This window comes from Phoenix dactylifera, chromosome 1 (genome assembly GCF_051530095.1).
Source record: "Phoenix dactylifera cultivar Ajwa chromosome 1, Ajwa_hap1_PhDact_Kaust_v1.1, whole genome shotgun sequence".
Taxonomy (NCBI): domain Eukaryota; kingdom Viridiplantae; phylum Streptophyta; class Magnoliopsida; order Arecales; family Arecaceae; genus Phoenix; species Phoenix dactylifera.
Window position 1 is genome coordinate 1,483,889 of NC_143190.1, and position 26,580 is coordinate 1,510,468.

General features: G+C 41.2%; 6 protein-coding genes across 6 annotated transcripts; 3 read left to right on the top strand and 3 right to left on the bottom strand.

Annotated features, from left to right (window-relative positions):
* Window positions 1-2,242: 2,242 nt before the first annotated feature.
* On the bottom strand, window positions 2,243-5,444 carry LOC103695841 (glutathione S-transferase U24-like). Its single transcript, XM_039114546.2, has 2 exons — window positions 5,035-5,444; window positions 2,243-3,721 (listed from the first exon to the last, which is right to left on the bottom strand). The coding sequence occupies exons 1-2, from the start codon at window positions 5,353-5,355 to the stop codon at window positions 3,377-3,379; spliced, it is 666 nt and encodes a 221-aa protein (XP_038970474.1). The 5' UTR covers window positions 5,356-5,444; the 3' UTR covers window positions 2,243-3,376.
* A 2,457-nt stretch (window positions 5,445-7,901) lies between these two features.
* LOC103695842 (glutathione S-transferase 3-like) lies at window positions 7,902-9,228 on the bottom strand. Its single transcript, XM_008777265.5, has 2 exons — window positions 8,852-9,228; window positions 7,902-8,466 (listed from the first exon to the last, which is right to left on the bottom strand). The coding sequence occupies exons 1-2, from the start codon at window positions 9,164-9,166 to the stop codon at window positions 8,122-8,124; spliced, it is 660 nt and encodes a 219-aa protein (XP_008775487.3). The 5' UTR covers window positions 9,167-9,228; the 3' UTR covers window positions 7,902-8,121.
* Window positions 9,229-12,742: 3,514 nt separating this feature from the next.
* LOC120104081 (putative glutathione S-transferase parA) lies at window positions 12,743-13,804 on the top strand. The gene is made up of 2 exons (XM_039114545.3): window positions 12,743-13,172; window positions 13,318-13,804. Exons 1-2 carry the CDS (start codon window positions 12,849-12,851, stop codon window positions 13,660-13,662), a joined length of 669 nt encoding a protein of 222 aa, XP_038970473.3. The 5' UTR covers window positions 12,743-12,848; the 3' UTR covers window positions 13,663-13,804.
* Window positions 13,805-15,843: 2,039 nt separating this feature from the next.
* Window positions 15,844-16,866, top strand: LOC103695843 (putative glutathione S-transferase parA). The gene is made up of 2 exons (XM_008777266.5): window positions 15,844-16,281; window positions 16,420-16,866. Exons 1-2 carry the CDS (start codon window positions 15,961-15,963, stop codon window positions 16,762-16,764), a joined length of 666 nt encoding a protein of 221 aa, XP_008775488.3. The 5' UTR covers window positions 15,844-15,960; the 3' UTR covers window positions 16,765-16,866.
* Window positions 16,867-17,909: 1,043 nt separating this feature from the next.
* LOC103695844 (glutathione S-transferase 3-like) lies at window positions 17,910-19,460 on the bottom strand. Its single transcript, XM_008777267.6, has 2 exons — window positions 19,055-19,460; window positions 17,910-18,660 (listed from the first exon to the last, which is right to left on the bottom strand). The coding sequence occupies exons 1-2, from the start codon at window positions 19,367-19,369 to the stop codon at window positions 18,316-18,318; spliced, it is 660 nt and encodes a 219-aa protein (XP_008775489.2). The 5' UTR covers window positions 19,370-19,460; the 3' UTR covers window positions 17,910-18,315.
* Window positions 19,461-21,390: 1,930 nt separating this feature from the next.
* Window positions 21,391-22,597, top strand: LOC103695845 (putative glutathione S-transferase parA). The gene is made up of 2 exons (XM_026800681.4): window positions 21,391-21,900; window positions 22,057-22,597. The coding sequence occupies exons 1-2, from the start codon at window positions 21,580-21,582 to the stop codon at window positions 22,399-22,401; spliced, it is 666 nt and encodes a 221-aa protein (XP_026656482.3). The 5' UTR covers window positions 21,391-21,579; the 3' UTR covers window positions 22,402-22,597.
* The last annotated feature ends 3,983 nt before the right edge of the window (window positions 22,598-26,580 follow it).

Genomic DNA, 26,580 nt, shown 5'->3' on the forward strand with positions numbered 1-26,580 from the left:
ATCACTCAACAAAAAAAAAATCTCAAAGTACATTAAATGACATACTAAAATTCTGCTAAAACATTCTCTTTAAAAATAAACTCTGTTGAAATAAATATCTGCTATAGGGGCATGAAGATTTTTCTTCAGGGTAAATTACAGAGGAACACGTTCAGCAATAAAATAGAGAAGGTTATCCATAAACTCTGAGAAACAAACCATTTCTATGGAAACTATAGTTAACAATGAATTCTCATTGAGTACAAAGCTAATAGTAATTTTTCCAATGCTTACCACAAGTGAGAGTCTCCATCATATTGTTCTACTAACAGTGTTTCACAAGAAACACTTGTAAAAATATCAATAAACTATTTTATTTATATCACCACCTGCATGAAAATGGCATAAAAGTAAACATAACTAGGTTTAAAATCTGATAAAGAACTACAACTGATCGCTTGTGAAGGTCCAAGGGATATGCCTTTGGATGAATAGACCAGTTCTGTTTCTTAGAAATAAATAAGATCAGGTGTTTTACAGCATAAAATTAGTATTAGATATTGAGAGGCAATAATGAAAAGTTTATGCCTCCAATGTTGGAGATGAAGGAGAAATACATGAGAAATCCCCCCTGGCTTCAATCAACATTGCTATGAATTCTCTCATAGTCGGTCATGTCCCATGGTGATTCACCATTGCAAAATAGTGCAATTTTCAAAACCAAAGACATCTCTTCAACAGTGCTCTTTGAACTCAAATCCAGCCTGCAATCAAAGATCCCAGAAGATGGTGTTAGAATCTGCATTGACCTCCTCGCCCAATTGGCCAGATCCCTTCCTTCCTCCAGAGGCTGGATTGGACGTTGTTCAGTGATCAATTCCAATGGAACAACACCGAAACTATAGAAGCCTCATTTCTCAGTGACAACATACTCTGGATCAAAAATAAGGTATGGACAATGTTAGACAGTCAAGAAAGATGTGGACGATGTTAGTGCAAGCATAAGCTGGACCATGTATAAGATGTGGACAACATTAGACAATTAAAAGGCCAAGCTTTACCACATAAGAGCTATCGCTAATCTTTCAACAATCATAGTTCCAAATAGGAGGATTATAAGTATAAACGTTTCTGCTCCTAACAGGGATTTGATTAAAGAATAGTATATAAAATGGTGTCTATTGATCTCATAATATGATATTAAGCTCCATAAAAGTTCATGAAGCTTCAAGTAAGCAAGATCCTGGTTATAGCAAGAAATCACCAACTAAAGAAACATCAGCAAGAAAGCATTTCGGATCTGAATTTCTTTAAAGAAACTCGAAGAAAAAATCTTCTGGATTAAGCAGAAACTTCCCATAGATGCTCTATGGACTCGTAAAGGGGTATTATGGTGGGAGATATTATCATTCTCATTTTCAAGATCTCAAGTAACAGAACTAGAATGCTGCTGAATGACATACACTATACATGTATCTCTATGTTTATCTAACCTGAAAAATAATTAGAGCATTTAATACAAATGAAGCAGATATAATCTGATGATCTGATATAGTAAACATCTGGAAAGAGTTTTGAGATCCTCAGCCTCCAGTTTTAGACTTCACTTTTTGTGAATCCTAAAATTTAAAAGTATATAACTATTCTAGAATTAGATCAAGAATAAGTCATGTTATAGTAACAACGAAAAGTTGTAGCTTCATGTACCCGGTGTAAATCCAGTGATGTGTAAATCAACTATTTACTAACCAAACATCAACCACTTTTGCTTGTAATATATCCATTTTTAAACTACAAGGTAACAAATACCTTATTATCAGACTAGAAATCTATGCATGGTAACTGAAACACATCTCAACTTGCTACTACATTGAAGCAGGAAGCATACCTTTAACAAGTACTTCCTAATGTTATTTTCTCTTCAGATGCTTCCTAAAAGCGTATATCTCAGAAAAAAGAAAAACACAATCACAAATGAACTAATCTTCATCTATTTGATTCTCCAGCAATATGTTTTATCTGGGGCAATACAGCTGCATGAACCAGCAACTGCAGACATGGTATTGGAGTGTGAAATGTGTCGATTTTCCCAAGCCGAAGTCTCCTACATGAGCTTCTATTGTTTCATCCAATAGAATATAGTTTGATTTTATATCACGGTCTATAATTTGGGGTTTACAGTTGCAGTGAAGATAGCGCAAGCTTTCCTCATTTCCGATAGCAATCCTATAACAAGCATGCCAAGCAAGTAGATGTGTCCCTGTTTCCATGAAAATTTGCCATATATTCATGCAATATAAGCTTAGAACTTGACAATGTTGCAGTGCAAACATTTCCGAGGCTGGATATCTCAGCTCGGAAATTGCTGCCGACACTAGAACAATCTCACTGGGATTTCAGCTTCTTGATGACGATCATGGCCCCATCTGGCATGACAGCCTTGTATACTGTTCCATGGGCACCCCTTCATATAACAATACACTCTGAGACTGTCTGTGGCCTTAAGAAGTTCTTGATATGTGATACCCTCCATGGGAAAATAATGAGGACCAGACATGCCACGTTTACAATCTTCGAATGAAACAAGATCAGGAATGCGACGCTTTGGAGACCAACAAAACCCCATTGTCAAGAACAAGGAAATTAATCCCACAATTACAGCAGCAATGCTAACTACACCATTTTCTCCTTTGAGGTTTCCTTTATTGCCCAACCTGATTCCTTCAGTGTCGGTTCGCAAAGGTGTAGGCTGGCAAGCTTTATTACTCATTGTATACAATCCATCATTTCCTAGAAAGTTGCTACCATCCATTCTTCTGAACAAAGGAGGTCAGGCAATGACCCAACAAAGTTGTTTTATGAGAGATTGCAAGCTAGGAGGCTCGAAAACCTGCCGAATGATGATGGCACTTCACCATCTAGCTGGTTGTTGTTCGAGTAGAGGTTTTCCAACATTTGCAAGTCCCCAAGCGCATTGTAGCTGGCAATGAGAGCAATTTACAGGGTTGGGAGCTGGCCCAGCTCAACTGGTACATGACCACAAAAATGATTCCCTCTTTCTTTTGAGCTCAGCAGGGATGGTCTTTCTATGATGGTTATCAGAGAGCTTCAACTGTTACAAATTCACCGAATCACCAAGTTCTTCCGGAGCAAATCCAGCAAACTGATTTCTGCTAAGATCAAGCCTAGTACAATTTGCTAGCACAGAGCTGTATAGCTCCTGAGGAGATATATTGAAGTACAAAACTGTTTACAAGAAAGAAATTACAAAAACTATTTTGACAACAAAAGAAAATACATGCATAGCATATATAGATGCTAATATTGATAATGATTACTATTATCACTCATATATAATCTCTTTATTCTACCTTCCTCAGACCACTCCCTATCTCCACTATTCCATTTTCCACTTGTTTTTTATGGAGCACATATATTCATAGATCTTCTCAGGTTCTGGGAGGTGCTTCAAGACACTCTCTCTTTCCATGCACCTCTTCTTCCAAGCCATGAGCCTGGGGCATTCCTCCTCTATGCTAAAATTGGCAGATTTCTCATAGGAATAGAACCAAGATGCAAAGGAAATGAAAACAATATCCATGTACCCAAAAGTTTCACCTCCGAAGAAGGGATTCTCCGCCAACTCCTCTTCCAACAGCTTCAATTGTGCAATAAATTCATTCTTTGCTGCCACTTGAGCCTCTCCTTTGACCCTCCATGTCATACTGCCAGATGCATCTATCTGTGGATGTGAAAAAGAAAATATGATTAAAGGTCAAAATCTTTAGATGTACATCATGAGTAAAACATAAAATTGCTCCAATTTGCCTAAGAGCTTAGATATAAATCTTTTTCATGGAACTTGTGTTTTTGGGTACAATAAGATGAGCACGATCTCAACCAGATTTCTCTTGCTCTTGATGCTTGCAAGCTTGCAATTCTGCAAGACTCTATCCGATAACTCCATACATGTTAGCATTCCTGAATAATTGCATTCATATATTAACTTGTTCATTGTGGTTTGAATAATTTTTTGAGAAAATTGGACAAGGTCTTTCGTTCATTAAAAATAAAGTCTAAAAATCGGTTCTAGTGAGAGGGAACCCAACTTATAAATATCGGTGTGAAGCACCACCCGGGAATTTATCCATCTATTCTTCTCTCAGTCTCTGCCTTGTTCTCTCTTGGGTTCCCATCCTAAGCCCACGATTTTGAGGCATGGAAAGTTTGGAGAGGTTTCTAGCTATTAGCCTCTTCTCCCACCGGCGATGCTGGCAACGATGATCTGGCATCAAGGAACTCCGATGATGCAACTAGTAAAGCTAGGAAGTGATATGAGGTAAGCTTTCACATCTCCTCCATTACTTACAAACACAAACTCCATAAGTTAGCTAGCTTTGCTATGACAAACCGATATCTTGTTTAAACAATTTCAGAAATAACAGCTATAAACCAAAGTCATCTTTTGGTCTATCAACAAGTTAAAAGAGATAATAAAGTTAGATTTTGAACTACAAGATTATCAGGTCAGATAACTAAGATATTAATGTTATTCCTTGTCATTGCCCTTTCCTTAATTTTCTTTTACTTTTTGAGAAAAAGATGCTTTTGCTGCATTTTTTTGAGAACCATCTAGGCAAATCTGGTTGACAGTTGACATGCTGTCCCCTATTACATCACTTTGAATATAAAAACTGGATTGTAGAACTGGAATTCAAGCTAGTAATACAGACCTTTTCATTCATCATTTTTTTACTATAAAACACTTTTTTTCAGTTTCCTATAAATTCTTTCTTCTGTTTCACTTTATAGTGAGTACGTAGTTGTTACAATCACTTAGATGAAAGTTACTGAAAACGCAATTATGTAATGAGTATGTAGTTGTTCTTCGAGTTGAAATATGCAATTATATAATCTATAGCTACATGGATTAATAGCTAACAATATATGAGAACAAACTTAAAAGAAAAATTCATATTGGTGTCTCAAGTAGAGAACCAAAAAAAAAAAAAAAAAATAGAGAGAGAGAGAGAGAGGGAGAGAAGCTGGTATTACCTTTTTCTCAAAGAAATCAGCCCAAAACCTCACGTTTGCTCGCTGCTGCGGATCTTTGGGCAGCAGCGGGCATCTGTCGCTCCACACCTCATCAATGTATTGGAGAATGATGAGAGACTCGGCAACCGGCTTTCCATTGTGGATCAAAACCGGGATTTTTTTGTGAACTGGATTGGAGTTGAGGAGCAGGGGGCTCTTGTCCCATAAGTTCTCTTCCTTGTGTTGATACGCCACTCCTTTCTCAGCCAAAGCAATTCTCACCCTAAGCGCATAGGGACTGGTCCAGAAATCAAGGAGCACAACCTCATCATCCCGGGCCATTGGAGTGGAAGGAAAGGAGAGAGTGTATGGAAGAACTCGAGGAATGTCTCAGCTTTTTATTTCTGCAGTTCCTGGACAAGCTAGCGTTTGGTCCAACGCATGGATGTATAGAAAATTCGGTTTGCTTTAGAATCCCGGCCACCAACCTTCTGATGTCATTGCTTAGATAAGATGGCCCTTTTCTATTTTACAGTTATCATCAAATAAGTGAAATTTCATTCATAGCTGAATGAGCAAGAGAAGCTCTCCATTTAATTAATATAGAATGGAGGACTGTGGGATCAGTTGATCAGATGAGAATTTCTTGGCTAAATTCAGGCAATAAATCAGGTAAGAGAGCAGATCTTTTTCGACATGGATGAAAGAGTTGGTAATGGCACGTTCTTCTTTGACTACTTTTAAGTTCTACCATTATTCTTGTCACGCTCCATATTCGGAGCATGGTATAGCTATGCTATTGAGGAGTACAATTTATAATAACACGAAGCCAAACATTTCATTCAACTTTCAAATTTCTCTCAAACAAAATATAATAAATAAAAATTTAATTTAATTATTCATTAAATGTAACCAATATTAGTTTAGAGTGTCTAAATTCAAATATAAATATCAAACCCATAATCCTTAATATTTAGAAAATTATTAACTATAAATTCATAGTTAATTTAAAATACTAAAATTCTTCTACAAATTCGTCAAGCATGCTCGTGCGAACTTCAAGCTTAGATCATTCTTCATTCCTATCGACCATATTTGTTTGGAGAGAGAAAAATAAAAATAAAAATATATGAGCGACACAACTCAGCAAGTGAATCTTTCACTATATTGCTAGATCAAGCATAAGTTTTTACATGAATCGATGCATCATAAAGTGAAAATAATAATTAGTGCAAGATAAAAATATTTTATAGTACAGTATATTAAAACAAATCATAAAGCCAATCATGCATGATAAATCATTCATATTTCATAAATATGGTTCCAAGTTTATTTTGCAGATAAATTTATAAATTATTTTTCTACCATTTAGCTATATTATAATTCAAAATATTTCTTACAGATATTCATGCCATGAATCTGAAAATTTATATGTTATTTTTTTGCTTCCCCAGCTTACAATTTTGAACATATCCTGTAGATAATGAATCCTGGGCAATTCTTACAATTTTGATAAATATCCGAACAAAACAGATGAGAAATTTAAGTGAGTTTCTTTTAAAATTTTAAATCGTTCACTCCAATGAATTGGATACGAGTCAGAGATAAGCAGCTAAGAAAAATATGTTACGTTATACCGTCTCTTTCTCAAAACTAATGCATGGCGCAGTTTTCTTTCTACTTAAACTTGTTTTCATGTAGAGTATATGAAGAGATATATACCTTTCTTAATTCTGAAAGTGCTCAAAAACAATTATGTGTCTGAGGCAAGAAAGAGGTTCACAAATCTGCCAAAATTCCATTAAGTCAGATTCTTGTGATTTAATGGGATTATGAGTTTTTCTGATGCTCTTGTATGTTGCTGGTTGCTTTTGTGATACACCATTGTATGAGCATAAAACGACATGTATTCAACAGCTGATCATCTGAATTTTAATGAGACCTTTTAATGAAATTAGTACATATTCATTGGGATCACCAAACTTGCGAGCAGTATTGGATTCTCTAGGTAAAGAGAGAGTTGGAACCTTTTGCGTAGGGGTGCAACTTGAGTTGGGCTCAACCCAAACTTGCTTGCCTAACCCGTTGATTGGTAGGGCTTGGTTGAAGTTTTATAAACTTGGATCTATATTCGGTTCAAAAATCTCGACTTAGTGATGCAGGCGAGAAAAACCTTTACCTTAAAAGTTGTTCGAGGCTTAAAAAAACAGCAGCACCAAAGTTTGTATCATAGGTTATCTTTCACTCGGACGCATCCTTATCCTCACCTTTTGCAACCTAGACGACACTTTTTTATTTCCATGTGCTCATCTTGACCTCATACAATTGGATCCTCAATTTTGTCAACCCCAACCTGCATCACCTGATCTCAAGTGAGTTGGGCTAGTGTTGACATCCAACCCAACGCAGACCTGATCGTAACCCCACTTGGCTTGATCCAATAAATAAATAAATTATATCTGTATTTCATTTAGATTATCTATATGTTTATCTAATTGTGTCTACTTTTATAAATTTTGTGAATCCTTGCAATTTATAAATGATTGAGATCTCAATTGAAAAAATATTAATCGAATAAAAATATCTAGAACCTTTCACCTATCTTCAAATTTCCATCAATTTCAACTAATCCAATTAACATGGCACAACACAGCTCAACCTGACTAACCTAACCCGACTTGGCAAACCCGAGCAAACCAGAATTTGGCTTATACATGGTGGGGTTGGGTTGGGTTAAAGAAATTGTAACTAGAAACCAGGTTCGAAAGGTTAATGCCGGGGGATTTAGAGGTTGGGTTGGGATAGGGTTTGCCCAGACCAACCTGCTTGAATGTCTGGCTTTTGTCATGGCGTGAAGTATTCATGATTTTTTGAATGAGCAAAGATGTCCCATTTTAGCGTAGGCTCCATTTATGTACTACAATAAAGACAATAGTCGAAGAGACGCAAGAAGCATCTTTATTACATATAAGGCCCACAACAATTTATGCTGGTAAGTTACCATGATGATGAAAACTATCAAGCACAATTACATATATCTCTTATAATTAGATTTCATATTAGTACTCTTTATTTATTCATGTACCCTCCAAACTTCTCCAACCATTTCTATTCAAGTCCCAACCTCTTCTTAAGACCACAAGTGCGCTCATAAACCTTATGACGGTCAGGAAGAACCTTGGAGACACTTTCCCTTTCATTGCACCTCCTGACCCAAGCTAACAGCTTGGGACACTCTTTCTCGATGTTGAATCCTCCAAATGTCTCGTATGTATAGAACCAGCTCGAGAATGGCACAAGGACTATGTCGACATATCCAAGTGTTTCCCCACCGTAAAATGGTTTCTCTCCGAGCTCTCCTTCCAATTGCTTCAGTATCCCTATAAGTTCTTTCTTCGCAGCAGCTTGAGCATCTCCTTTGTTCTTCCAAATCCTCGACCCACATTGATATATCTGCACATATGAACATTGAAAAGGTTCGTTAAATTCTTTCAACTAGGCCCATTTTGGCAAAGAAAATGCTATTTGCGAACGCACGAAGTTTATCCGCTTGCTAATTTTAGCTTGGCAGCTCGATGCATATTTTCAAAATCCCCAATGTAATACAACATAATGTTGGAAAAATATTTCCTAGAAATTACTATATCTTTATTTGATATCTTGTGGTGCAAGATGCGTCGTAAGGAGCCACAACCATCCGTCTCCTTGATGGATGACGTGGTCCGGTGCTATATGATACTCTGTGATGCAAAACATGCACCACAGAGTATCCCGACTCCACGAGCAAGAAACCGGCGCCCCTAGCATTTCTTAGTCGATCTTATGCTATTTAACATACCATTTTGTCGACAAAATCGGCCCAAAATCTTGCATTGGCACGCTGGAGAGGATCCTGGGGCAGAAGTGAAGGGCCGTTTGTCCAAACCTCATCTATGTATTGGATGATGACGGAGGATTCGCATACAGGCTTCCCATTATGGATCAACACTGGGATTTTCTTGTGAACTGGGTTTAATTCGAGGAGGAGGGGGCTCTTGTCAAAGAGGTTCTCTTCCCTGAACTCGTACTCCACTTCCTTCTCGGCCAGTGCAATCTGCACCCTGAGGCCGAAGGCGCTGACCCAGGAGGAAAGGAGAATAACCTTATCTGCCATTGGAGGTCTTGAGAAAGCTTGGGATGGAGAGGGGTTGTGGAAGGGATCTTTGAAGGCTTTGCAAGGTTCGTTAATTTGGCGCGTCTTCCAACCAATTTATAGCCGTTGCAAGGTTGGTTTGGAGGGACTTTTAGTTGCCATCCAGGATGATCGTTTGATGTCATTGCTTATACAAATTAAGCAGTCATTTTGACCGCATGATCGTATCTTGACATGGCACGTGACATGATCAATGACAGATCGGGTAGGGAATCGGGCAATCAGCATCCAACAACATGAGCGAGAAATTCCCTTCTATCGTGTGGTTGAAGCTTTTTCGCCTTGCAATCTAGCGAGGAGGAGGAGGAGGAGTCATTGATACCGGGATTATTATTTCTTAATATCATGTATTTTTTGTTATTATTATTTGAAAAAATTATAGAGATATCTCTTCAAATTTGAGCCATTTACACTTATATCCTTAAAGTTTAAATTAGTCGCCACAACTTCAAATTCATTATAATATGGTCCAACTGTCTATCTCGATTACAAAATATTATCACGTGAATATCATCTGATAATCAAATTTTTATAAAATTTTAAAACTGCCCTTCTCGCTAACATAGCAAGGTACCTTTTTTTAATGGCACGAACTGAAGGGGTGGGGAAAGAGAGTCATTGAAACATAGTGCTTTGAGATCTGTGCAAGCAGATGAATGACATAGGATGGAGCACTTTGAGATTTGTGCAAGCAACCGGATGATAGAGAATGGAACGCTTTGAGATTTATGCAGACGGATGAATAATAGAGAATAAAGCGCTTTGAGATTTACGCGGGTAGATGAATGATAGAGGACGGAGCCCTTTGAAATATATGTGGCAGAGGATGGAGCGACTTGAGATCTATGCAGATAAATGGATGATAGAGGATTGAGTACTTTGAGATCTATGCAGGTAGATGGATGATAGAGAATGAAATACTTTAAGATCTGCATAAATAGATGGATGAAAGAGAAAGGAGTACTTTAGGAATTATGCAGGTGGATGGATGAAGGAGCTCTTTGAGATCCATGCACATGGATGATGACAAATCACGGAGTGCTTTGAGATCTGTGCTAGCGGATGGATAATAAATGATGGAGTGCTCCGAGATCTCTGCAAATGGATGGATAATAGAGTATGGAGTGCTTTAAGAGCAGTGCAGGTGGATGATAGAGAGGATAGAGTGCTTTAAAATTTATGCAAGTAGATGAATGATAGAGGATGGAGTGCTTTAAAATTTGTGAGAGTGAATGGATGACAGAATAGCGATCATCGTGATGCCTTGCATGAGAAGAATCCGTGAGGATTCTTTGCATGTATGCTTTTCTCTCATTAAAGGCACGGATCCATTGAAGCATCAGAATTCAAATTTGATATAGATCAGATGCTTAAGAGCTTCTTCCTGAGTTAGAAGCTCATTGAGCAATTCACTCCCGTTTCGTAAGCCATGATGTTAATAAATAAAGAACTATATATGGTGGGTGCATTCATCCATCATCATCACATGCCCATCATTCCACTTCTTTAAAATGCGTGCCTTTTTTCTCATCCATCCCAACAAAGTCCTACCATGCGATGAGCATCTCATGCCTAGCCAAATTAACTACACCTATTAATTAGCATCTTTCTAAACTCATCAATTTTCAGTCCAAAAGGGATGGATTAGAGAAGTTCACGTAAAACCTACCCAACAAGAAGTCTTCAATGGCGGCGGTTCTCCCACCTGCTTGCCCGGCCCACAAAATCATCGTCTACTCGAGACTCCTCTCGTCGTCGCATGTTATCGTGGTCAACTCTACAACGGCAAAAAAAAAAAAGAAACCCACCCTCCATCGTGACGCAAGCCATGACGCGCTCCCACTCGAAAGCAACTATTTGTTTTTTTTCGATAAATAGAAGGAATACTATCTTTAATCTATAAAAAGTCATCCATACGAGAGTGAGAGCTGACAGTATGTGGCCCGCCACGTTGCTAGGTATGTCATGGAGCCTGATAATATGTGGTCCTCATTGATGAGGGCTAAGTATGGAGCTTTGGTACCCGGAGTGAGAGGTGCCCGCCACCACTCTCCGGTGTGGAGAAAGATGTATGCGAGAGCAGGGGTGGTCCTACTGGAGATCAGATGGGCTATTGGTGATAACCGCTCCATTGATGTCTTGGTGGACTGTTGAGTGACCGCGGTGCCGATCAATCGTATGCCGACCATGGTGGACTCGGTGCGCTTAGCGGGCCAGAGGGTCAGCGACTTGTTGGACCCAGTTGAGGGCAGGTGGAGGGAGGGGTTGGTTCGAGAGGTGTGAGGGGTGCAGTTGGCAGAGTTAATTCTGGATCTCCCGGTGCCTCTTCAGAGGGAGCCTGACGGGCTAGTCTGGGCGCTGTCGGATCGATCACAGGTGCGAGCTAGGGATCTACTAGTTCTTTTTCAGGAGGGAGCCAGCTAGACAGATTGAGGGAGGATGGATTTGGCGGATGCAGATTCACCTGCGGGTGACGCTCTTCATCTGAAAGGTGGCCTGGGGCTGCCTTCCTACCAGGAGTGTGCTAGTCAGGCGGGGCATGCGGGTCGCTCAGGGGTGCGAGGTGTGTCCGGATTCCGAGGAGACCATTCGGCATGTTCTTCTGCAGTGCCCTAGGGCTAGGGAGATATGGAGGTCTCCCGTCCCTATTCCCTACTCGGTAGAGACGGCACAGGATCTGTTACTCTTGTTGCGAGCCTCTGTGCGGAGTCCTAGGTTCGCGGAGGCTGGGATACTTAGAGTATATCTGGCTTACCACATTTGGTTGGACCGAAATGCACGATTGTTTGAGGGCAGGAGGCTTTCGGCAAGGATGGTGGTAGAGAGAGCTATGCTTCAGGCTGAGGAGGTCTTTTTTTGTGCTGCCTTATCTTCACTTGGGATGACTGGGACATCTGGGGTACTCGTAGTGCTGTTTCAGCGCCCAGGTTTATCGTTTTTTTCTTGGGTGCCCCCACCCCTTGGTTATTTCAAAGTGAATTTTGATGGTAGTGTGGTGATGGATGGGAGGTCAGGAGGGGTTGGATTTGTTATCAGAGACCATTTTGGGAGTTTGGTTGCAGCGGGTGGCCGGGGCTCGCCAGGACTCACTGTTGCTGGTGCAGAGCTGTGGGCAGCCTGGGCGGACATATCCTATGCGAGGCGGGTGCATCTCAAGGGAGATTCCTCTATAGTTGTAGATTGGATCCGGGGTGCAGACAGATATGGAGATGGTCACCCACTTATTCGTGAGACACGCAGGTTGGCTATGGAGATGAACGAGTTTCAGGTAGTACACGTTTTCTGGAAGGCGAACAGGGCTGTAGACTGGTCGCCTCCTATGTTGCACAGCATTCCGGAGAGTTTCACTGGACATCTATAGTAGAACTTCCGTTTCATTTATATTTTTTGCTTTCTTCTAATTTGGCAAGATGTACACTAGAGCTATATGAATTATTGTTGTTTTCAAAAAAACGAAAAAAAAAAGTGTGAGAGCTGACGTGAGAGATTGCCTCACCTTCTATGACCCGATCCCATCCTCCCATAAAAAGTCCACTCCTCCCTCCTCGGGCCCCAAGAGCGGTCGGGCTTCTTCTGATCATCGTTTGTTGCTTTCTCTGGAGCGAGCGAGAGAGAGAGTGAGAGAGAAATAGAGAAGGAATCAATGGCGACGGCGGCGGAGAAGGGGGTGGTGCTACTGGACGTCTGGGTGAGTCCGTTCGGGCAGCGGTGCCGGATCGCGTTGACGGAGAAGGGGGTGGAGTACGAGTACAAGGAGGAGAATCTATGGGACAAGAGCCCGCTGCTGTTGAAGGCGAACCCCGTCCACAAGAAGATCCCTGTGCTCATCCACGAAGGCAACCCCATTTGCGAATCCCTCCTCATCGTCCGATACATCGACGAGGTCTGGTCCAACAACCCCCTCCTCCCCTCCGACCCCTATGAGCGGGCCCAAGCACGCTTCTGGGCCGACTTCGTCGACAAGAAGGTAATTATTACCCTTCTTTGATCTTTTATTTATATATGTACATATATGTGGTGAGAACAATGCTAACAAGATCACAAATTGTATATAAGACTTGGATGTCATCTTTTAGAGATCTCAATCTTTTGGGGATCGTTACTGTCATTAGGTCTCCGAATGTGGGACAAGGCTGTGGCTCAAGAGGGAGGCCCAGGAGGAGGCTAGGAAGGAGATGATCGAGATCTTGAAGCTTTTGGAGGGTGAACTCGGAGACAAGAAGTACTTTGGAGGAGAGACCTTCGGCTTTGTGGATGTAGCGTTCGTGCCCTTCTCGGCCTGGTTCTACACCTACAAGACCTTTGGCAACTTCAGCGTCGAGAAGGAATGCCCGAAGCTGGTGGCGTGGGCCAAGAGGTGCATGGAGAGGGAGAGTGTCTCCAAGTCCCTTCATGATCCCCACAAGGTCTATGAGTACGTCTGCCAACTCAAGAAGAAGTTGGGAGTGAAGGAGTAGAGGAAATTAAAGAAGCGTGGTATATGGATCCATGGATTAAGTAGGGATGTTTTCAAAGTTTATCGTATTTGCTTTTCAAGGGCATGAAACGGCTCTAGCGTGCTTTTTTGCTTCTGAATAAAGGAATCTCAATTTGAGTGTCCATCATTGCACTTCTTTAAAAGGCGTGCCTTTTTTATCATCCATCCCAACAAAGTCCTACCATGCGATGAGCATCTCATTCCTAACCAAATTAACTAAACCTATTAATTAGCATCTTTCTAAGCTCATCAATTTTCAGTCCAAAAGGGATTAGAGAAGTTCAAGTAAAGCCCACCCAACAAGAAGTCTTCAATGGCGGCGGTTCTCCCACCTGCTCGCCCGGCCCACAAAATCATCGTCTACTCGAGACTCCTCTCGTCGTCGCATATTATCGTGGTCAACTCTACAACGGCAAAAAAAAAAAAAAAGAAACCCACCCTCCATCGTGACGCAAGCCATGACGCGCTCTCACTGGAAAGCAACTATTTGTTTTTTTTCACATATAAATAGAAGGAATACTATCTTTAATCTAAAAAAATTCATCCATACGAGAGTGAGAGCTGACAGTATGTGGCCCGCCACGTCGCTAGGTATGTCATGGAGTCTAACAGTATATGGTCCTCATTGATGAGGGCCAAGTATGGGGCTTTGGTCCCCGGAGTGAGAGGTGCCCGCCACCACTCTCCGGTGTGGATGGAGACGTATGCCAGAGCAGGGGTGGTCCTACTGGAGATCAGATAGGCTATTGGTGATGGCCGCTCCATTGATGTCTTGGCGGACTGTTGGATGACCGCAGTGCCGATCAGCCATATGCCGACCATGGTGGACTCGGTGCGCTTAGCGGGCCAGAGGGTCAGCGACCTGTTGGACCCAGTTGAGGGCAGGTGGAGGGAGGGGTTGGTTCGAGAGGTGTTTGGGGTGCAGTTGGCAGAGTTGATTCTGGGTCTCCCGGTGCCTCTTCAGGGGGAGCCTGACGGGCTAGTCTGGGCGCTGTCGGGTCGATCACAGGTGCGAGTTAGGGATCTACTGGTTCTTTTCCGGGGGGAGCCAGCTAGACGGATTAAGGGAGGATGGATTTGGCGGATGCGGATTCACCCGCAGGTGGTGCTCTTCATCTGAAAGGTGGCCTGGGGCTGCCTTCCTACTAGGAGTGTGCTAGTCAGGCGGGGCATGGGGGTCGCTCAGGGGTGCGAGGTGTGTCCGGATACCGAGGAGACTATTCCGCATGTTCTTCTGCAGTGCCCTAGGGGTAGGGAGATATGGAGGAGGTCTCCCGTCCCTATTCCCCACTCGGTGAAGACGGCACAGGATCTGTTACTCTTGTTGTTGCGAGCCTCGGTGCGGAGTCCTAGGTTCCCGGAGGTTGGGAAACTTAGAGCATATCTGGCTTACCACATTTGGTTGGACCGAAATGCACGATTGTTTGAGGGCAGGAGGCTTTCGGGGAGGATGGTGGTAGAGAGAGCTGTGCTTCAGGCCGAGGAGGTCTTTTCTTGTGCTGCCTTGTCTTCACTTGGGATGACTAGGAACATCTGGGGTACTCGTAGTGCTGTTTCAGCGCCCAGGTTTGCTGTTTTTTCTTGGGTGCCCCCACTCATTGGTTATTTCAAAGTGAATTTCGATGGTAGTGTGGCGATGGATGGAAAGTCAGGAGGGGTTGGATTTGTTATCAGAGATCATTTTGGGAGTTTGGTTGCAGTGGGTGGCCGAGGCTCGCCAGGACTTATTGTTGCTGGGGCAGAGCTGTGGGCAGCTTGGGCGGGCATGTCTTATGCGAGGCAGGTACATCTCGAGGGAGATTCTTCTATAGTTGTAGATTGGATCCGAGGTGCAGACAGATATGGAGATGATCACCCACTTATTCGTGAGACATGCAGGTTGGCTATGGAGATGGATGAGTTTCAAGCAGTACACATTTTCCGGAAGACGAACAGGGCTGCAGACTAGGTCGCCTCCTATGTTGCACGGCGTTCCAGGAAGTTGCACTGGACATCCACAGTAGAACTCCCGTCCCATTTGTATTTTTTGTTTTCTTCTGATTTGGCAGGATGTATTCATGTTAGGGCTATATAAATTGCCGTTTTCAAAAAAAAAAAAAAAAAAAATTGTGAGAGCTGACGTGAGAGATTACCTCACCTTCAATGACCCGATCCCATCCTCCCATAAAAAGTCCACTCCTCCCTCCTCGGGCCCCAAGAGCGGTCGGGCTTCTTCCGATCATCGTTTGTCGCTTTCTCTGGAGCGAGCGAGAGTGAGAGAGAAATAGAGAAGGAATCAATGGCGACGGCGGCGAAGGGGGTGGTGCTGCTGGACTTCTGGGTGAGTCCGTTCGGGCAGCGGTGCCGGATCGCGTTGGCGGAGAAGGGGGTGGAGTACGAGTACAAGGAGGAGAATCTATGGGACAAGAGCCCGTTGCTGTTGAAGGCGAACCCCGTCCACAAGAAGATCCCTGTGCTCATCCACGAAGGCAACCCCATCTGCGAATCCCTCCTCATCGTCCAATACATCGACGAGGTCTGGTCCAACAACCCCCTCCTCCCCTCCGACCCCTATGAGCGGGCCCAAGCACGCTTCTGGGCCGACTTCGTCGACAAGAAGGTAATTAGTCTTCTTTGATCTTTTATTTATATATATACATATATGTGGCGAGAACAATGCTAACAAGATCACAAAGTATATGGCTTGGATGTCATCTTTTAGAGATCTCAATCTTTTGGGGATCGTTACTGTCATTAGGTCTCCGAATGTTGGACAAGGCTGTGGAAGGTCAAGGGGGAGGCCCAGGAGGAGGCCAGGAAGGACATGATCGAGGACTTGAAGCTTTTGGAGGGTGAACTCGGAGACAAGCAGTACTTTGGAGGAGAGACCTTCGGCTTTGTGGATGTAGCGTTTATGCCCTTATCGGCCTGGTTCTACACCTTCGAGACCTGCGGCAACTTCAGCGTCGAGAAGGAATGCCCGAAGCTGGTGGCGTGGGCCAAGAGGTGCATGGAGAGGGAGAGTGTCTCCAAGTCCCTTCATGATCCCCACAAGGTCTATGAGTACGTCTGCCAACTCAAGAAGAAGTTGGGAGTGGATTAAGTAGGGATGTTTTCAAAGTTTATCGTATTTGCTTTTCAAGGGCATGAAACGGCTCTAGCGTGCTTTTTTGCTTCTGAATAAAAGAATCTCAATTTGAGTGTCCCACTTAATTTCCATCGAATCCATGAAACATGAAATAGTTGTTAACATCATTAATTAGAAGGTCATCAAATTATGAACTCTTTAATACTCCTGGTCAAGTATGTTTTGCTTATTTAATAGTTTTTTAAAGGTCCGCCATTTCTCCTCCATCTCTCTCTTTTCTTCGGGACTTCAATTTCTTGTTGGAGCACCGAGGGACGTATTATCACGTACTGGAGCAACAAACGAGATATTAGAATTAGTGGCCTTTATGACCACATAATATCATCACAAAAGCTTTATAAGGTATATGAAGAGTTTTGTGATATAAAGAATGACCTTCATGACCACATTAATACCATCACAAAATTCCATAGGGCACATGAAGAGTTTTTTGTGATCTAAAAAATAATTTTAATATTAAAATTAGTGGCCTTTACGACCACATATTAATGTCATCACAAAACTCTATAGAGCACCTGAAAAGTTTTTGTAATATAAAGAATAATTTTAATATTATAATTAGTGGCCTTTATGACCATATATTAATGTCATCACAAAACTCTATGGGCTCGTTTGGTTCGCGGAAAACATTTTCCCTCTTAGGAATATAATTCCTGGGAAACAAATTCCTAAGAAGATGATACCTAGGAAGTACTTTTGGTATGTTTGGTTAATCATGGAAAAGTAACAAATTTCCAAAGTGCTTATGTTTGGTTGGCCATCCACTTTTCTAGAAAATTTATGTATAATTCCTATTATGCCCTTAATAAAAATTAGGTATTTAATGCCTCTTTAATACTTCTTTAATGCTAAAGGACCTTTTTGGAAAAAAATAAAAATGAAATGATTTACGCCTCATGGGAAAGTAATTTTTCCATGTTTCTTATAGAAAAGACTTTTCCATGAAATGTGGGAATCATATTCCCATGAAAATATAACTTTTCCATCTCTCTTCTTTGAAAACTCCAATCAAACAAGAGACATTTCATTACTTTCCCGTTGACCACATTTTCCCCCCTTCAGAATTGGCAAACCCGATTTGGCAAACCCGAGCAAACCGGAATTTGGCTTATACATGGTGGGGTTGGGTTGGGTTAAAGAAATTGTAACTAGAAACCAAGTTCGACAGGTTAACGCTGAGGGATTTAGAGGTTGGGTTGGGATAGGGTTTGCCCTGACCAACCTGCTTGAATGTCTGATTTTTGTCATGGAGTGAAGTATTCATGATTTACTGAATGAGCAAAAATGTCCCATTTAAGCATAGGCTCCATTTATGTACTACAATAAAGACAATAGTCGAAGAGACGCAAGAAGCATCTTTATTACATAAGGCCCACAACAATTTATGCTGTTAAGTTACCATGATGATGAAAACTATAAAGCACAATTACATATATCTCTTATAATCAGATTTCATATTAGCACTCTTTATTTATTCATGTACCCTTCAAACTTCTCCAACCATTTCTATTCAAGTCCCAGCCTCTTCTTAAGACCACAAGTGCGCTCATAAACCTTATGACGGTCAGGAAGAACCTTGGAGACACTTTCCCTTTCATTGCACCTCCTGACCCAAGCCAACAGCTTGGGACACTCTTTCTCGATGCTGAATCCTCCAAATGTCTCGTATGTATAGAACCAGCTCGAGAATGGCACAAGGACTATGTCGACATACCCAAGTGTTTCCCCACCGAAAAATGGTTTCTCTCCAAGCTCTCCTTCCAATTGCTTCAGTATCCCTATAAGTTCTTTCTTCGCAGCAGCTTGAGCATCTCCTTTGTTCTTCCAAACCCTCGACCCACATTGATATATCTGCACATATGAACATTGAAAAGGTTCGTTAAATTCTTTCAACTAGGCCCATTTTGGCAGCGAAAATGCTATTTGCGAACACGCGAAGTTTATCCGCTTGATAATTTTAGCTTGGCAGCTCGATGCATATTTTCAAAATCCCCAATGTAATACAACATAATGTTGGAAAAATATTTCCTAGAAATTGCTATATCTTTATTTGGTATCTTGTGGTGCAAGATGCGTCGTAAGGAGAAGCCACAACTATCCATCTCGATGATGGATGACGTGGTGGCTATCCAGAGTTGTATGGTACTCTGCGATGCAAAACAGGCACCCCAGAGGATCCCGAGTCCACGAGCAAGAAACCGGTGCCCCTAGCATTTCTTAGCCGATCTTATGCTATTTAACATACCATTTTGTCGACAAAATCGGCCCAGAATCTTGCATTGGCACGTTGGAGAGGATCCTGGGGCAGAAGTGAAGGGCCGTTTGTCCAAACCTCATCTATGTATTGGATGATGACGGATGATTCGCATACAGGCTTCCCATTGTGGATCAACACTGGGATTTTCTTGTGAACTGGGTTTAATTCGAGGAGGAGGGGGCTCTTGTCAAAGAGGTTCTCTTCCCTGAACTCGTAGTCCACTTCCTTCTCGGCCAGTGCAATCTGCACCCTGAGGCCGAAGGCGCTGACCCAGGAGGAAAGGAGAATAACCTTATCTGCCATTGGAGGTCTTGAGAAAGCTTGGGATGGTGAGGGGTCGTGGAAGGGATCTTTGAAGGCTTTGCAAGGTTCGTTAGTTTGGCCAGTGTCTTCCAACCAATTTATAGCCGTTGCAAGCTTCGTTTGGAGGGACTTTTAGTTGACATCCAGGATGATCGTTTGATGTCATTGCTTGTACAAATTAAGCAGTCATTTTCTTATGCGAGATTATTCCACCCAAAGTGCTTGACCGGATGGTCGTATCTTGACATAAGCAATGACAGATCGGGTAGGGAATCGGGCAATCAGCATCCAACAACATGAGCGAGAAATTCCCTTCTACCGTGTCGTTGAAGCTTTGGCCTTGCAATCTAGCAACGAGGAGGAGGAGGAGGAGGAGTAGTCTCTGATACCGGGATTATTATTTCTTAATATCATGTATTTTTTTGTTATTATTATTTGAAAAAATTATAGAGATATCTCTTCAAATTTGAGCCATTTACGCTTAGATCTTAAAAGTTTAAATTAGTCGCCTCAAGTTCAAATTCATTATAATATGGTCTAGCCGTCTGTCTCCATTACAAAATATTATCACATAAAGATCATCTGATAATTAATTTTTTATAAAATTTAAGAACTACCCCTCTCACTAACATAGAAAGGTATCCTTCCTTTGGCACGAATTGAAGAGGTGGGGAAGGAGAGTCATGGAAATATAGTGCTTTGAGATCTATGCAAGCAGATGAATGACATAGGATGGAGCACTTTGAGATATGTGCAGGTAGCTAGATGATAGAGAATGGAGCGCTTTGAGATTTATGCAGACGGATAAATGATAGAGAATAGAGCACTTTGAGATTTACACGGGTAGATGAATGATAGAGGACAGAGCGCTTTAAGATCTATGCAGGCGGATGGACGATAGAGGATGGAGTACCTTGAGATCTATGCAGATGGATGGATGGTAGAGGATGGAGCGATTTGAGATCTATGCAGATGGATGGATGATAGAGGATTGAGTACTTTGAGATCTACGCAGGTAGATGGATGATAGAGAATGGAGTACTTTAAGATCTGCGTAAATAGATGGATGAAAGAGAAAGGAGTGCTTTAGGAATTATGCAGGTGGATGGATGAAGGAGCTCTTTGAGATCCATGCAGATGGATGATGACAAATCACGGAGTGCTTTGAGATTTGAGCTAGCGGATGGATAATAAATGATGGAGTGCTCCGAGATCTCTGCAAATGGATGGTGATAGAGGATGGAGTGCTTTAAAAGTTGTGCAGGTGGATGATAGAGAGGATAGAGTGCTTTAAAATTTATGCCAGTAGATGAATGATAGAGGATGGAGTGCTTTAAAATTTGTGAGAGTGAATGGATGACAGAATAGCGATCATCGTGACGCCTTACATGAGAAGAATCCGTGAGGATTCTTTGCATGTATGCTTTTCTCTCATTAAAAGCACGGATCCATTGAAGCGTCGGAATTCAAATTTGATATAAATCAGATGCTTAAGAGCTTCTTCCTGAGTCAAAAGCTCGTTGAGCAATTCACTCCCGTTTCGTAAGCCATGATGTTAATAAATAAAGAACTATATATGGTGGGTGCATTCATCCATCATCATCACATGCCCATCATTCCACTTCTTTAAAATGCGTGCCTTTTTTCTCATCCATCCCAACAAAGTCCTACCATGCGATGAGCATCTCATGCCTAGCCAAATTAACTACACCTATTAGCATCTTTCTAAACTCATCAATTTTCAGTCCAAAAGGGATTAGAGAAGTTCAAGTAAAACCTACCCTACATGAAGTCTTCAATGGCGACGGTTCTCCCACCTGCTGGCCCGGCCCACAAAATCATCGTCTACTCGAGACTCCTCTCGTCGTCGCATATCATCGTGGTCAACTCTACGACGGCAAAAAAAAAGAAAGAAAAAGAAACCCACCCTCCATCGTGACGCAAGCCATGACGCGCTCCCACTGGAAAGAAACTATTTGTTTTTTTGCGTAAATAAAAGGAATACCATCTTTAATCTAAAAAAAATCATCCATACGAGAGTGAGAGCTGAGGTGAGAGATTACCTCACCTTCCATGACCCGATCCCATCCTTCCATAAAAAGTCCACTCCTCCCTCCTCGGACCCCAATTAGCGGTCGGGCTTCTTCTGATCATCGTTTGTTGCTTTCTCTGGAGCGAGCGAGGGTGAGAGAGAAATAGAGAAGGAATCAATGGCGACGGCGGCGAAGGGGGTGGTGCTGCTGGACTTCTGGGTGAGTCCGTTCGGGCAGCGGTGCCGGATCGCGTTGGCGGAGAAGGGGGTGGAGTACGAGTACAAGGAGGAGAATCTATGGGACAAGAGCCCGCTGCTGTTGAAGGCGAACCCCGTCCACAAGAAGATCCCTGTGCTCATCCACGAAGGCAACCCCATCTGCGAATCCCTCGTCATCGTCCAATACATCGACGAGGTCTGGTCCAACAACCCCCTCCTCCCCTCCGACCCCTATGAGCGGGCCCAAGCACGCTTCTGGGCCGACTTCGTCGACAAGAAGGTAATTACTCTTCTTTGATCTTTTATTTATATATATACATAAATAAGACTTGGATCACAAAGTATATAAGACTTGGATGTCATCTTTTAGAGATATCAATCTCTTTTTGTATAAAATTAAAGCTTTCCAATTTTTTGGGATCGTTACCGTCATTAGATCTACGAATGTGGGACGAGGCTGTGGAAGCTCAAGGGGGAGGCCCAGGAGGAGGCCAGGAAGGACATGATCGAGATCTTGAAGCTTTTGGAGGGTGAACTCGGAGACAAGAAGTACTTTGGAGGAGAGACCTTCGGCTTTGTGGATGTAGCGTTCGTGCCCTTCTCGGCCTGGTTCTACTCCTACGAGACGTGCGGCAACTTTAGCGTCGAGAAGGAATGCCCGAAGCTGGTGGCGTGGGCCAAGAGGTGCATGGAGAGGGAGAGTGTCTCCAAGTCCCTTCATGATCCCCACAAGGTCTATGAGTTCGTCGGCCAGCTCAAGAAGATGTATGGAGTGGAGTAGAGGAAATTAAAGAAGCGTGGTATATGGATCCATGGATTAAGCAGGGATGTTTTCAAAGTTTATCGTATTTGCTTTTGTGTTATAGAAGGAAGTTTATTGTGTTTGCTTTGCGCTACAAGGGCATGAAATGGTTCTAGTGTGCTCTTTTGCTTCTGAATAAAAGAATCTCAATTTGAGTGTCCTATTTTCCATTGAATCCATGTAACATGAAATGGTTGTTAACATCATTAATTAGAAGGGTATCAAATTATGAACTCTTTAATACTCCTGGTCAAGTATGCTTCGTTTGTAAAGTCCCGAGACTTGGGCCATCTTTAAAGATCCCTAAGACCGGGATTGGTTTATTAACTGACCGATGAAGGGAGGATTCTTTCTTTACCGACTCCTTTTAGACTCAGAATTGGGATTATTTTCAAACGGAGAACAAGAGAATTTGCCCACTTCAATTATTCCTTCTCCTGCAGGCTGCAGTCCCTGGTATCCATAATCTATATATACACGCTTTCCCAAAAAAAAAATCCTAATAAAGAATTATTTATTAGAATTTTTATAGTTTAATCAAAGTAAAATGGAAATAAGGTTGGCACCACCAGTACTTCCTTCGTTTCCTCTACCTTTCCCCTCACTTAACACCTCTTTTGTGAGCTTCTTTTCTTTCCTCACCGTGCTTGGCTTTTTGGACCCTAGCGTCCCTCTGTGCTTCAACGCCTCGCGTCCACGTTGCCCCTTCGACCCTGCCTGATCTTAGCCGAGATTAGCGACAAATTAATAGATAAATAGAATATATCACCGCAAGTTTCGAGTCTTCCCCATCCTCTCAATGACTGTGGTATAATAGAAAGTCCTTATTCAACGGAACTGCTACTTTTGGTCCACAACTACAACTAATCCTAACTTTTGATTTCCATATCTTAAAATTTTGAAGATGCCCCACAACCCGGTCAATAGTGGTTTTTTATGGAAACTTATTTCGACAATTGAATTCGCTTCTCATGTATCCTTTCCTAATTTGAAATGCGAGGCGTGGAAGTAGGGTATCTACAACGTTATTGGGTTAGGTTGAGTTTTCAGGTTTAGGTCAGGTTGGCTGATGTTTCGGGTTGGGTGGGTCCTAACCTGACCTATTGGCAGGCCTACTTTGCGGTAGTTGGATGAACATCTAGACTTTTTATAGTCTGTTTCACTCTTTTTTATCATGATGCATGATACTAGTAATGGATTATTAGAAGGCACTTAAACCTGAGAATGACATTACAACGGGTGGACGACATGCACCTAATTGTGGGCCACATGGAGTTACTTTAGTAATCTTCAAAAATAGTCCAATTTATTATTATATCTGCAAATTTGAATCACATTAGAAAAAAACCCTAATTTTGGAGATTTCTTGGTTTTATACATTGAGTGCATTGGAGCAACCCTTACTTGGCTTAACTGACCTCATTATGGGCAATGAAGTGGCTCAAAAGGGAAAAAGAGTTGGTTTGGTGGATGTTGTAAGTAGGGTGCCATCTGCCTCCATGCGAGGCCCCCGGCGACATGGTATGCAGAATATCGGAGAGGACAAAACCTATGCTAGTCTTGCACAGAACAGAAGATAGAAAGGAAGATAATAAAAGATTTTATAGGGGTCTCTTAGATAAAGATTAAGAAGATTTAATGAAGTATTTTGTAATCACGACAGTGTTTTTCGTGGGTGATCAACTACCCAAGACTACTACATTCTCTTCAGAGATGCAGAATGCATGATGCATGATGTTAAACAAAAATAAAAATTAACCTTTAAAAATCAAGAAAATCACGAAAATTTTTCAAAAACCAAGTTTTAGAAATAAGGGTACCTACTATCGGTGCAAGGAGTAATGAGGTGGCTCAAGATCTGGCATTATAGCAATTGATGATTTAGCGGAAAAAGTATGGTCTCTAGACATCTATACTGGATTCTATTCTACATAGCCACATATGATCTATATGAATATCCTTCATTTGAGACATTGTATACAAGTAGTTACTACCTTCTATAGCTTCAACTAGATAATAGGTCAGGTGTCATTTTTATATCTTCTCTTAAGTAGAATAGTTAGCCCAATATCAGACAGAAGATAGGTATCAAGGTCGCTATCTAGGAAGCCCAAATTATCAATGCAAGGAAGGCACAATATCTAGATTACACTTAAGAGTCCAAACCCCTAATTAAGAATGAGATTCTAATATTTGAAGCAGCATAGATATTCCACGGGAACTAGCTGTCTAAAATATATTGTAATTCAAATTTATTTGATATGTGCATTTTCAAGTTAAAAATTGTGTATTTTTCTATTTTTGTTTATTAAATTGCATCTATCAAGTAGTCATACACTCTCGGGATCACTACGAAATAAAATAACAATAAAACAACCATAAAATCGGCTTTCAAAGATCCCTATATCTTAAAATAATCATAAAACTAAAAGTTAAAAAATAAAAAGGTTAAAGAAAAAACAAAGTGGTATGATACCTATACGCTTCTACGTACGAAGTGCGGTATTTACTATACCATATTAAATTGGCACCAAATTAGTATACTATTAAATATCGAGATTGCGAATCTTGGAGGACATTAGGCCAGTCTATCTTTGTTGTTGGCAAGACTCCTTTTCTTGTAGGAAACTACTCTCAAACCATTATTATGAACCATAACTTCAAGCGATCTACACACCCCCTCATCTATAACAGTGAGAAGGCAGACGAGTGCTTAACAAATCTACCTTAAAAGGTCATTTTAAATCCTCCTCTATCGAATTCCAAATCTGATCACCAGTTCCACCATATCAGTCACTAGCTTATTCTAGTCCTGGCTTATGACCATGCTCTCTTATCATTTCATTTTATTATGTAAAAAAACACTTAAAGGCTTTAAAGACGAGCTGGCAATTATTGTTTTTGAAGTAGGGTAAATTTGGTCAAAGTTTTTTTCACATTGTGCAATCATTTTTTTTGGTTGTTTGTCTACCTATCTGAGTAAGTATACGTATGTACGTATGTATGTATGTTGTATGTATGTACGCATGTATCTATGTATGTATGTACGCATGTATGCTATTTTTGTATTTATTTATGTATGTCTGCATCTATGTATTTATGTTTCTATTTGTGTATGAAGGTATGCATGTACATATGAATGGATTGATGGATGGATGGATGAGTGGGTAATGGTGAACTTATAAAAGTGCAATCCTGCAATGCTGTTAAGGTACAACATTTTTTGTCACAAGGAAGCAACAGGGAGATGGCAAAAACCTCTTTCACAAGAATCTAAGTACACTTTTAAGTCTGAAAACATTTTCTTTCTTTCTCACCAAAAAAGTCATTTTTTTATTTGATTGTGTTCATTAGTAGTAAATTTTTGGGTGATAAGTAAAATTTCAAATCTCAAACTAAGGGTTATGAAACATGAACTTTGATCTCTAGTGTAATGTTAACACGGTGTTGCAGCTCAAAAGAAAGTCATTTTCAAGCTAGAGTGTAGAATCGTTGAAATGACAAGGAGATTGAAGATAGTACATAATGATCTAAGGAAGCTAATTTCCTTGACATCAAACAGATGAATGATTTAAAAATTCTTCCACATTCCAAATGTAAGAAAATCCTTTACTTTTTCCTATACATATTAAGGGGTATATTAGTACCTGTTGATGCTAAAAAGTAAGGTCAAAAGCATCAAGAAAAGGCTATCCAAAAGTTTCTAGGGAGCAATTCTCTATCAACTTGTGAAAAAGGTTTCCAGATATGATTTTTGATTCAGCTAAGCAAGGGAACAGGTTGAAGTTTTCAGCTTGCTTTGATCTTAAGTACAATAGATACATAAGTTTTATCTTAATCCTAGGCTCACCTCATACTTCATGACATGCTACTGTATTTTGGGTAGACTGCACCTTCTTTAACATCCTTAATGAATACTTCTACAGGAGTGGACTGAAAATCTATAGTAATCGGGCCTATTGGCCCATCTAGCTTTTATTTTTGTAAGAACCAGTCCAAATTCAGACCAAATTCTAACTTTTGGGCTGTACCAAAAAAAAAACCAAAACAATGGAGCTCTTTTTTTCTTCCCACAGAATTTGGGCTGGGTGGTATTTGGTTGATACAAGACCATACTTAAATGAATAGCCTAATTTATGAATTCTATAAAAATTTTCA